Source organism: Tachyglossus aculeatus, chromosome 8 (assembly GCF_015852505.1).
Source record: "Tachyglossus aculeatus isolate mTacAcu1 chromosome 8, mTacAcu1.pri, whole genome shotgun sequence".
NCBI classification, from domain to species: domain Eukaryota; kingdom Metazoa; phylum Chordata; class Mammalia; order Monotremata; family Tachyglossidae; genus Tachyglossus; species Tachyglossus aculeatus.
In genome coordinates, this window is record NC_052073.1 from 105,849 (window position 1) to 118,113 (window position 12,265).

At 53.9% G+C, this 12,265-nt stretch overlaps 1 protein-coding gene across 1 annotated transcript in view; it reads left to right on the forward strand.

Annotated features, from left to right (window-relative positions):
* Positions 1 to 12,265, forward strand: part of ATP8B4 (ATPase phospholipid transporting 8B4 (putative)) — a 78,276-nt gene that overhangs the window by 55,276 nt on the left and 10,735 nt on the right. The window contains exons 14-22 of the mRNA XM_038750365.1: positions 423 to 588; positions 789 to 977; positions 1,225 to 1,340; positions 3,355 to 3,519; positions 3,942 to 4,053; positions 4,841 to 4,946; positions 7,430 to 7,577; positions 10,152 to 10,335; positions 10,680 to 10,903. Of these exons, the coding sequence (XP_038606293.1) occupies positions 423 to 588; positions 789 to 977; positions 1,225 to 1,340; positions 3,355 to 3,519; positions 3,942 to 4,053; positions 4,841 to 4,946; positions 7,430 to 7,577; positions 10,152 to 10,335; positions 10,680 to 10,903 (1,410 nt within the window). The remainder of the gene's footprint in view (positions 1 to 422; positions 589 to 788; positions 978 to 1,224; positions 1,341 to 3,354; positions 3,520 to 3,941; positions 4,054 to 4,840; positions 4,947 to 7,429; positions 7,578 to 10,151; positions 10,336 to 10,679; positions 10,904 to 12,265) is intronic.

The following is a 12,265-nucleotide window of genomic DNA, read 5'->3' on the forward strand; positions in this document are numbered from 1 at the left end:
CTGGAGGCTGGCAGGAGAGGCTGGGAGCTGGAGGCAGTGGGATGGGGGCTGTGGACTGGAGGCTGTGATCTCAGACTGAAACCTGGAAGTGGGAAGGTGGAGGCTGCAAGTTGGAGAATGTAGGCTGGAGTCAGTGGGCTAGAGGTCAGAAACTCAGATTGAGAGCTGTAGACTTGGAGCAGGAGGTTGTGGACTGGAGACTGCAGGATAGAGGCTGTGGAGTGGAGGATGATAGCTGAGGGTGGGAGTTGAGGCTGGGAACTGGAGGCTGGGACCTGAGGGTGGGAGCTGGGGGCTTGAGAGCTGAGAGTGGGAGCTGGAGATTGGGAACTGGAGGCTGTGGACCAGCAGATATGTCTGGAGAAGTGAGTAGAATAAAAATTTCCTGGGCCGAAGGCACATTTCTTTCTCTCTTCCCTCAGGAAGCAAAGCCAGTATTTCTCCAGTCCAAGGCCCAGGCTGACGGCAAATTCCAGTGCTTTGACCACAGGCTGACAGAAGCCATCCAGCAAGGGGATCCCAAAGTGCACGAATTCTTCCGCCTGTTGTCCTTGTGCCACACAGTGATGCCAGAGGAGAAGGACACAGGTCAGGGAATCACACCCGAGCTGAGGGCCCTCAGCCTCGGTCCTGAAATCTCCCTAGAGGGTTTGTGGGGAGGGAGAGGATTTGGGTGGGTGGGTGGGCTGGTGGAGGGACTAGAGGTGGGCAGGGCAGAGAAATGGCCGGTCTGAAAACTGTGGGCTTCTGTGCTCACCCATCTGTCTTTGGGGGATGCTTCATTTTAGGGGAATTGGCTTACCGAGTGCAGTCCCCGGACGAAGGTGCCCTGGTCACTGCTGCCAGGAATTTTGGGTTCACTTTCAAGACCCGGACTCCAGAGACCATCACGGTAGAAGAGATGGGGACACATGTGACCTACCAGCTGCTTGCATTTCTGGATTTCAACAATGTCAGAAAGCGCATGTCAGTGATAGGTGCGGCCCCTCACAGTGAATTCTGTGCTCAGCTGGTTATGGAGAGCTGACCCCCAGCGCTGGGGGAAGGAGGGAGGAGGGTGTGTTCCTATGGGCCCCCACCACTCGCAGCCCTTTCTGCACATGGGGACCTGGAGGAGCTGGTGCCTGGTGACATTGGTGATGCTGACAGAGGCAGATCTGCCACTGTCACTGACCCCGGGGATGATATAGGGGAGACTGAGTCCTCTCCCTGGATCTTCCATAGTTCGAAATCCAGCAGGGCAGATCAAGCTGTACTGCAAGGGAGCTGACACCATTCTGTTCAAGAGACTGCGATCTTCCAGTGATACACTTGCCACAGTGACTGCAGAGCACGTCAATGTAAGTCCCGGCCGCACAACTGCATGGCTGCACAGATGTGCAGCTACAAGACGGTCCTGCCTCACAGGTGCATGCCTGAACAGCTCCATGGAGCCCACAGGGCCAGGCCCATCCCTTGGCTGCATTTGAAAGCTGCTCAGAAAGAGATGAATTTTAAAACCAAAAAGAAGGAAAAAAACACCCACAAAAGGTCGGCCCAAGAATCTGACTTTGGGGCTTTTAAAGGGAGCATCCCGATGGGGTAAGGTGAAGGAGGGGATTCTCAGGGAGTTGGGGCATGGTGGGGTGAGGAACAGGCAGTGGAGGGTGGCTGGGGACTGCATGAGACAAACAGAATCTCTTCCACCTCCCCAGGCCTTTACTGGCCCAATTTGAACTCAAAGGGAAATGGATTCAAACTCTCATTTCCTTGGGTTCCTTCTCTTTCTTTTGGTGAGAATCCACGTTCTCTCCATCAGACTCTGGGCTTCATTTAAAACACCAGGAACCCCCCCAAGCCCATAGGCTGCTAGAAACCCCGCCTGGCTTTCAGGATACAGCCTGGAGGTTTAGCAACGTTGCTGGCAAACATGACCCTCGTTGGTGCCTTTGCAAGGGAGAATTCTGGGCTTTCAACTAATCTCCCCATGCCAGGCCAGCTAAGACTCTGTTTTCTGGAAATGGCCCTGGAATCAGATGTGCCTCTGATCCCAGCAAGTACCCCCACACCGAGATCTCGGGTCTGCCTACTCGTGAGCTACAGGAAAACGAGGCAAGGGGTGGTGGGGGGTGGCGGAGGTGGGCAGCAGATCCGCCAGGTCGGAAGGCAGAAGCTGGAGACCGGTGAGGCCTATGGCTGGAGAGGAGCCGATGAGAGTTGCTGAGCAAGGCCTGGCCCCACAGGTTTTGGCCTCACTAGTTTCCTCTTTTGGAAAATGGGGACTTGAGGAATCCCAGTTCTCCCACCCCTTAGACGGGGAGCCCCGTCAGGAGAAAGGGACGGTGTCCAACCTGATTACCCAGGATTCATTCATTCAATTGCATTTACTGAACACTTACCGTATGCAGAGCACTGTACGAAGCACTTGACGGATCTAATTCCGGCTCCTCCACTTGTCAGCTGTGTGACTTTGGGCCAGTCACTTAACTTCTGTGTTCCTCAGTTAGCTCATCTGTAAGATGGGGATTAAGACTGTGAGCCCCACGTTGGACAACCTGATTACCGTGTATCTACCCCAGTACTCAGAATAGTGCTTGGCACATAGTAAGTGCTTAACAAATACCATCATTATTATTAGTTTACAATATAACACTAAACTGACACATTCCCTGCCCACAACAAGCTTACTGTCTAGAAGGATCTACCCTGGCGCTTAGTACAGTGCTTGACATGCAGTAAGCACTTAACAAAAGACACAGTTTTTATTATTGATAAACCACTCATTGATATTTATTGAGTGCTTCCCGTGTGCAGAGCATCCCAGCCCTCCCATCGCTAAGGTCTCTCCTTTCCCTCCCTTCCTGGCTCTCTCCCCTGCCCGCTCACAGGTCAGAGCTCTTCCAGTCCCCCGGCACATCTCCCCAAATTGCCCTGACCTGTGTGCTGCTGGTGGGGAATCTGAAACTCTTGGTGCCAGTGCAGATGCTTCTGGGCCAGTGGGTAGGCTGGTGAAGGCTGGCTGGGTTGGGCTGGGCTGGGCTGGGCCAGGCTGCAGCCGGGGAGGGGCAGGCCTAGGTGGGCTGGGCCTCAATTGGCCTATGGAGCAGAGGAGAACCAATCAGGAAGTTGTGTAGCTGCTTTCTCCCACCTCCATTGTACCCTCCCCAGCCCTCTGCCCCTCCCTTCTCCCCCCAACCCTCCTTTCTTCTGCCCCTCCCTTCTCCCCCCAACCCTTCCTTCCCTTCTCACCTTTAATACACCCTCCCATCCCACTCCTTCAACTCTTCCCCCTCCCCCCGGGGGCAGGCCAGTCCCCAGTCTGAGCTTTGGGAGGGTCTCAGGAGAGCAGCAGGAAGCTGTGCATCTGACCTACAGGAGTTTGCGGGGGACGGGCTTCGGACGCTGGCCCTAGCCTACCGAGACCTGGAGGAGGAACAGTTGGTGGCATGGCTGCAGATGCTGGCCGAGGCCCGGGGTGCCCCTGCCTGCAGGGACCAGCTCGTCGCTGCTGCCTATGAACAGATCGAGAGGGACCTCATGGTAGGTGCCTGTGGGGCAGCCAAGTCAGGGTGGCTGGGGCCTAGCGGGGTCGGACCAGGAAGGGCAGGCATCTGTCCTGTAGCTGGGGCCTGGTTGGGGGAAAAGTGGATGTCTGTCCCTTGGCTAGTTTGGGGACAGGGTGGCCGGAAAACTGCAGGGCTGGGATTCCCCAAAGACAACATCCCACCCCAAACAAGTCCGAGCTTAGTTCGTCCCAAGACTCCTTGCCCAAAGTAACCCTCTTGTTCTCGACACCTTACTGCCATGCCCCCACCTAAGTGTCTGCCCGCTGCTGGGCATCCAGTCCCATCTGCCCACCTTGGGCCGTCCTAGGAGGTCCACCTGACCCATTTTGCTGCCAGCACGTGTGCTTGCAGCTAGGTTGGCATTCTGTGCACTGAGGTACCCCCTCTTCTGGGCAGCTGCTTGGGGCCACAGCCATAGAAGACAAATTACAGGAGGGAGTCATCGAGACTGTCGCCAGCCTAACACTCGCCAACATCAAGATCTGGGTCCTCACGGGCGACAAGCAAGGTACCTTGATCATTGAAAACATGGACTTACCAGAGCAGATGAGCCAAGTTTTGTGGGCAAAAGGGAACAAGAATCCAGCAGCAGGGGCAGGGCCAGATGCCAGCAGAGGTGAGACTGGGTAGGTCGCAGGTGACTGTTGCTGCCATGGACAAGGGTTGGGTGAACAGGGCCCAGGGCATTGGAGGAGTGGGGAGGCAGGAGGCTTGTTTGGGACCTCACCAGCTGCTCCATTTGTTAATCCTCATGTTCAATCCCCGGGGCCAGCAGCTGTATTAGGGGAAACAGCACAGCTATGAGCCAGGAGATCTGGGTCCTGGGCTCAGCTCTGCCCCTGGCCTGCTGTTTGACCTCAGCCAAATCACCTAACATCTCTGGGTTTCAGCTTTCTCCTTGACAAAATGGGGATAATAACCTGAGACTCTCGCTGCCCCCTAGGGCTGTTGTGAGGATATGAGATCATTGAGGTGATAGCACTTCTGGGGCCCCATTCACCGACTCAGAGTCCCTCTCACCCCACCCCTACTCACCAGTTCAGAACCCCACTTCTCTCTGTTTATGGGCTTGGAGCCCCCAGTTTCATCTTGACGAGGAAGCTGAAAACCACCGAGGTGAAGGATTTGCCCAAGGTCCGTCTGAGTTGAACGAGTCAGTGTGGTGGGGAGAATGGCCCGCTGCCAGACTGGGCCAGGCCCAGCCAGGAGATGGGCTGCAGAGCGGTAGGGAGAGGCCACCCTCCCCTACCCGGAGGCTGGCAGAGCTGCTGATGACCTGAGCTTCATCTCTCTAGAAACTGCCATGAACATTGGGTACTCCTGCAAACTGCTAAGTGACAACATGAATGAGGTTTTCATCGTGTCTGGCGTCTCGGCTGGTGCTGTCCAGCAAGAGCTCAGGTGAGACCAAGCACTTAGTACAGTGCTCTGCACACAGTAAGCACTCAATAAATGCAATTGACCGATTGAATGAGACCCTGCCCGGTTAGGCTCAGTCACAGGTGCTGATTCAGCCACCCTCCGTGCTCTGGACCGACCCACCCAGGGCCACAGACTCTCCCCTGGCCTGGGGGTTCTGTCACTTGAACGACTTCCCTCCGGCGGGCCTTTCCCCTAAGCCTGGAGTCGAAGCCAGCCCTCAGCTGCTTTGAGGAAGGCAGGAAGGTGGCCAGTGTCTCTCCTGAGTGTCTCTCCCCGATCCAGGTGAGCAATGTGGTAATGCTCAGAACTCCTCTATGCTGGGGCCTCTGGGTGGGTCTGAGTCCCAGAGCTGGGGTCAGGTCCTTGGGTCCAAACTGCATGTTCTCTGTCTCAGCTGTTTGCAATGGATTTGGTGGCTTTGACCCTCAAAACACTGTTTGAGCATTTTCTGTCACTCTCGCATGGTGCCGCTCCAAACCCTTCCTGCTCTCAGCCTCTAAAGAGTGCATGTTTGGCTGTTTGTCATCTGCAGATCTGTGGATTTTCAATCTTTCATGGAACCGCCTGCGTGCTCTTGAAGAACCTTGCGTTTCAGGACTTTTCATATTGGGGTCACGATGGAGTTGATGGGAACCAATGGAGAGGGGTAGATGGAGTGCTGAGAGCATCAGATCTGACATGTTCCTGTATCATCACTGTATCCTCTAGCAGCCCTCTTCCCCTCCCCCTGCCATCCACAGCAGGGCACCCTGCCCACTCATTGCCCTCTCACTCTATCTGACCCTGAGAAGCTGCAGAGATAGGGCAGTGAGGCCGAGGCCAAGGCTGGACTAGGAGACCCAGCAGGGAAAAGGTAGTTGTGCACATGTGCATGATGTCGGGAGAGGAGGGATGCTGTTTTGCTTCCTGGCCTTGGCCCCAGTCTTTCTCCCATGAGCTTCTGCAGGAGAATCTAGGCAGAGCCAAGGATTGCCCCGCTGGCCAAACTCTGCTCCCCAGAAAACTCTCGGGGAGATGTTTGCTATTGGAGGTGGCCAGGACCAAGCCCTTGCTGGCCCTGACAGCTGGGAGTGCTACCCATGGGCTTGGGGAGCAGTTCGGGTCCAGGGAGCAGCTTCTTTTCAGTATCTTGTACCCACACTCAGGGGAGGCGAAACTCACCTGTCAAAGGCGCAGGGCCCAGTGGCCCCTGTCCTGAGTTGCAGTGGCTGAAAGCAGAGGCAGGAAACTTTCCCGGAGAAATAATCTGGGCAAGGTGGAGAGGTCTTCCTGATTCCTCGAATTCCACCACTCCCTTGCTCTCTGACCCACCAGGCACAGTGGCACTGTTCAAGGTGGCCCTGGGGCTCTGGCTCAGGGTGCAGACACTGGTGGGTAGGGTTGGGGGTGTTTTTCCCACAGTATCACAAGAGGGAGGATGTTGAGCCAGCAAATGCCTGGGAGATCTCCTTTCCAATCATCATTGATGTTGATCAAAGGCCCTTCCAGGCCCAGGCACCCAGGGCTCTACCAGCATTGCGGGAATGGCTACGCTGAATCCTTCTTCGGAACTGTTCAGAACGGGAAATTCTGAGTGGTTTTCCAGCTGGTTCAGAGAGAATTTCGGTATCCAACAAATTTCAAGCCTCCTGGAGCCAGTGCTGTTGTCTGGGATGGGATGGAATGGTTAAAACTGCCCCCCAAACTGTTCCTTGTGGGTTTGCCATAACTGGGTCGAATAAGCATATTCCACCATTTGTTTTTAATGATCAGATTTTAAAGATACAATGTCCAGTGCCCTGCCATCTTGGCCCAGAATCCCATTTCCCTCTTCTGGGGCTCAGGGCATCCTTTCTTTAAGCAGCTGCTCCAGGACAAGGTTTCTTGAGTCTCTCCTTTCTCTGGAGTCTCTCACCATCCCTGCCAGATTGGGTTTGGGGCTGGTATCCTCAGGATTCTTTTCTTTCCTTTCTTTCCCTTTCTCTTTCCCTTTCCCTTCCCCTTCCCCTTCCCCTTCCCCTTTCCCTCCCTCCCTCCCTCCCTCCCTTCCTTCCTTCCTTCCTTCCTACCTTCCTTCCTTCCTTCCTTCCTTCCTTCCTTCCTTCCTTTCTTTCCTACTGCCACTCCCCCAGCCCACCACCCCACAAACACCCTGCCAACTGAAACTGAGATCGTGAGGGGAAATCTCAGTTTTAAGACATTTCAGCCATTTGGGATGATTCCTTTTTTATTGCATTGGTACCTCCATCACCTGGAATTTAGAAATTTGCACCACATCGTCTTCCAGTCACAGAATGCCCCAGCTTGCTTCCTGAAATCAAAGAGTGCAGCATTCTTTCATTCATTCATTCAATCGTATTTATTAAGCACTTACTGTGTGCAGAGCATTGTACTAAATACAGCAATGACTCCACCCCAGGGCAGGGCTTAGGAAAGTTCCTGGGGAGCTCGAAGTACTTCACTGTGGTTTTCTTTCTCTTAAGGAAAGCCAGAGAGACTTTATTTGGACCCAGTCAAAGCCTGCCAGTTGGGCTTGCAAGTGGGGAAAAATTCCAGGAGCTGGCCCTGAACTCTCTCGTGGAGGAAACCATCACAGGAGACTACGCTTTAATCATCAGTGGGAACAGTTTGGTGAGGTTCTAGCCTTTCCCTTTCCTCTGCAGCTCAATGATGGCTCCCTCTGGAGGGTGTCACAACAAGCCCGATCTAAATCAAGAAGGGATGATGGGAGAGGGGCATAGGGCTGCCATGGGTACAGACACACAATTCACACCAAATCATCCAAACCTGCTGCCTCCGCTGTGTGGAGCACTGCACTGAGCACATGGGAGAGTTCACTACCTGTCAAAGCCATGATGCTGCCCCTCCCTCAGGGAGCTAACAGCCTAACAAAGTGAGTTACAAACAGTAATTTATAGATAGGAGGAAGAAGCATTGAGGTGGAATGGATATGTAGAAAAGTGGGATATCAGTTGGCAAGGTGTTAAGGAGCTGAGGTGGAGATTGGGAGGAAGGCACTGATTGGAGATGGGAAGGCCTCCTGAAGCAAGGGCAATTCTGGGAGGCTTGGGATTACAGAGGTTGTTGGTAGAATCCAGGTAGGGGAGAATGTGCTACTGTCAGTCAAGAACCCTCTTCTTGGGTCATCCCGTTGGTTTGAATGACCCCAGTAAGAGAACGCGGCCCCTGGAGCAGGCCAAAACCCCACACCCCATGCTTGCTGCTGAGGCAAGGGGGAGCCCATGGCGGGTTCTTCCAGAGTTTGTGTGGGGGTGGGGGGGTGGGCCGACCTGACACTCGAGGGATGCCACACTCACAGTTTTCTCGCGAAGAGTTGTTATCTGAGGCTTGCAGCCCAACCTTAAAATAATTACTGCTCTAAAGTATTACCCTTTAGATACCTCCAGAGTTCTTATTCCTAAATAGCAGCAGGCCATAATCATGTCAAAACAATTTGCTTTGATTAGGAAATCTGGTTCTTGTCCTAACAGAAAAAACTTGCATTGTCCTTTGACTGCAGTCCAGCTCCAAGCACTGAGAGGGCAAAACTTCCTGGAGCTCATTTGTGAGGGGGTGAGTGCTCTCCCAGCCCTTCTGGAGAAGGAGCCTTTAGAGCCTGGATGAGCTGACCTCCCAGCTGCATGCTGCTTTAAATAGCTTTTCATCTTTGGGTTTGAGAAAGCCATTTGTCTTCTTGGAGGATAGAGGGAGTTGGAAGCAAGACTGTTGCTCTTTCTGCCATGAGGGGCCGCCTGTTTGCTCTTAGCCTTCGGAGCCTCCTCTGGCCGCTATCCTGATTTAACGGCCCATTACCTTCCATACCATGGAAACTTATGAGCCCAGCTATGGACCAAACCAAGAAGGGGCCATCCGAGCAGCACCACCCACCAGCCGATGCTCCTCCATCAACTGCCCCAGGTCACTAGAAACTGACAGCTGGGCTCCTGCTCGCTGACTTTGGCTCAGTCCCATAGTGTGGTCAGAGACCACTGAAGATGGGCAGCGTGCAGGGATCAGAGGAACCAGGAAGAAGGGTCGGGGTAGTGGGGAGCTGCTCAATGCTGGGCCATGCTCTTACCGCTCTGGGCAGCACTTAGAACAGTGCTTTGCACATAGTAAGTGCTTAATAAATGCCATTATTATTATTATTATTATTATGCTCTGCTGGTGGTGGGCACATGATGGGGTGAACACTTCTCTTCTCCCCCAGGATTTGGGACTCAGGGACAGAAGTGGCCAACTGACTTTTGTGCTTTGAAAGCCAACTGGTCCAGGGCCCCCATTTAGTGCTCTCTCTGGACTTGGGTTCAGTCCCCCTTCCCAAATGATGGCCAAGCCCCCTTGTCTCCTGCGGGATAGAGTCAGGGGAATCCCAGTCCGGCCAGAGGTGGTGGGTGGAGATATGGCTGTGGGATGGGCTCTAAAACGTTGGACCTTTATTAGAGTTGCCCTAAAGACCTCCAGGGTGGTTTGAGGCTTAATGGCACATTGGCCCCATACGAGGCCTGCAGTCTCCCAGAACATCAAGCCTCGGTTTTTGGCCACCTTGTCGAGCTGTGTGCCCTTGGACAGTGAGCTAGTCTGGGGAACATGCCTATGGTAGGGAGGAAAGCCCAGTGCAGGGAACAGAGTCCAGTGCCAAGAAAGGAGAGTCCAGTGGTGGGGGCGGAGGAGGTGGATTCTGGGAGTAGGGAAGAGAGTTTGGTAATGGGGAGCAGAACATGGTGTTTGGTGAGCAGAGCTGGTTGGGGAGCAGAGCTCGGCAGTGGGACTCATGTTGCCCATCCTTGGCTAGGCTGCCCTACATCCATGTCCCTGCAGGACTGCTGGAAGGTTCCAGAAAGAACCTCCCTGGAGACCATCACTCCACTCCCACACTCACTGAGTCCTCAAAGCAGGACCACACTGACTTGGCCCGGGTTCCCTAGGATGCCAGGTGATTTGACCCTCAGGGCCCTTCCCAGCCCCACTTGGTGTTCCAGGGAGCCTGTGATGCTGGGCAGCCAAGCTCCCACCTGAGGGGTACTGTGGGCTCAGTCACAGGGCATCAGCTTAGAGCTGTCTGGGCCAACCAGGGATGGTCTCTCCCTAGCCGCTGTCGGCCGAGGAGAGTCGGGGCATGGAGAGCCCAGGGGATAGGGCCTGGTGGCAGATATGGTGGGTGTGACTCCCACCATTTCTGAAACGTGTCTCCCACTGCTGCAGGCTCATGCCTTGGGGCCTGACCTGCAGCAAGAATTCCTCGAGGTTGCCTGCGTGTGCAAGACCGTGGTGTGCTGCCGTGTGACCCCCCTCCAGAAAGCCCAGGTGGTGGAGCTGGTCAAGAAGCATAGGAGTGCCGTGACCCTGGCCATCGGCGATGGAGCCAACGATATCAGCATGATCAAAAGTGAGTCGAGGGAGGGTCAATGAGGGGAGAGTCAGGGATGAAGAGGAGAAAGAGTGAGAGAATCAGGGGTGTTGGGTGGTCCCTTTCTGACCATGAAGGTGGATGTGCAGGAGGGAAACCAGAATGCATGGCTCCCTCAGACATCTTGGGCCCCAGATGAAGATAGAGTCCTGGGCTAGATGGGCTGTGGGCTGCCCCAGAAACAGTGTGGCTGAAGGTCTTAGGTCCAAGGTCTGCAGAAGAGGTTTAATCGACCTCCCTGCCTGGTTGCCTCTGAGCTTCAGAAAACCTTCACTCACTGCACCATTTTGTTGGTTCTGTGTTATCCCATTTCTTTTTCCTAGCTGCCCACATTGGAGTTGGCATTAGTGGCCAGGAAGGAATGCAGGCCGTCCTGGCCAGCGACTACTCATTTGCCCAGTTCCAACACCTGCAGAGACTCCTGCTAGTCCACGGGCGGTGGTCCTATTTCCGGATGTGCAAGTTCTTGTGCCTTTTCTTCTACAAGAACTTTGCTTTCACACTTGTGCATTTCTGGTTTGGCTTTTTCTGTGGATTCTCTGCCCAGGTAATGTACTGGTTTTTCTCTGACTTTGCTAAGATGCACCCACCTCTGCCCTGCCACCTCTGCAGACCTCTCTCTCTGCTTAGCCAGGCCAGGCCGGGGTGGGGGGTGGGGGTGCTAGGCATGCCAGAGGAGGTGATAGGTATGCCAGGGGAAGGGGCTGGGGCCCCAGAGTGGGGCATGTTGACTTTGTCAAGGTTCCCTGAGCTCTGGAAACACCTTGTGCCCCAATCTCTCATCCCCACTCCCAGGATGACACAGTGAATGGGGGAGGGAAGTAAGAGGAAGTCTGAATATGCGAGCCGAGATGTGTTGGAGTTCAAGTGACAGAAATGCCACTCCCGGCTTCTGGGGGGATTGTTCTCAGCAACAATGATCAAAATCATCATCGTTGTCAAAAGTCATCATCATTGATATTGTCATCATTCTTGGTGATTTCTGCTGCCAGTGCATTTGTCATCATCATCATCATCATTTACATCTCATAGCACGTTGTTCTTTGCACACCTCACTTAAATCTCATTTTATCCCCCAACATCTCTAGGAGGCAGAGAGAGGCAGGGATCACTAGTCTCTATTCACAGAGGCCCAGAGAGGGTGGGTGACTTGCCTGAGGTCACCCAGCAGGTGATTTTGAAATAAAAACTGCTGGCAGGTCAGGCCAAGCACTGGGCTTCTTCACCACTTTCTCCTTCTCCTCTGAGAGGCGGTCCTGAGCCTGGCTGTCTTCAAACAAGTGAAAAAGCAATGCAGCCTCAACCCCAGGGCTGAGGTTCTCTGCCCCTACTTGATCCAGGGGTCTGAAGGCAGCCATCAAGGAGTCTGTCTGCCCAGCTCTGCAGGCTTCTAAGGAAATGCAAACAGCCAAGTCTCTCCAAAACATCGTGCTGACATCCACAGTGGCAGAATCGTCCCACAGACAAGTTTCAGGGGATGAGCCACCCTAGGACGCCGGTGGACTCCCCAGGGAGAACATAGGGTCAGACTCATTACGACAGGCATCCTGGAGTGACTCATCAACTACCAAGGAAATGCGAGCTGGAGCATTTTTCTAATTCTGACAGGATATGGAAAAGGTTATCTTTGTTAGGGGAAAGTTTCAATTATGTTAAACACCATAAAAAAGTCCTAGTGAATATTTTGGAATGTGACAATCTTCTTAGACTTATCTTGGGGCCGTGATGATTCGGTGATTTTAATGATCTGAAAACCAACTGTGGCCTAAAGGGCCAGTAATAACAATAACTATGGTAGGGGACAGAATGGTCTGGCACGGACTCTGGATTGGCAACACACGGAACGCCCCAGTCACTCCAAGCTGCTCAAGAGGCCAGTGTCATGAAGACATCCTCTCGGCCCAGTACC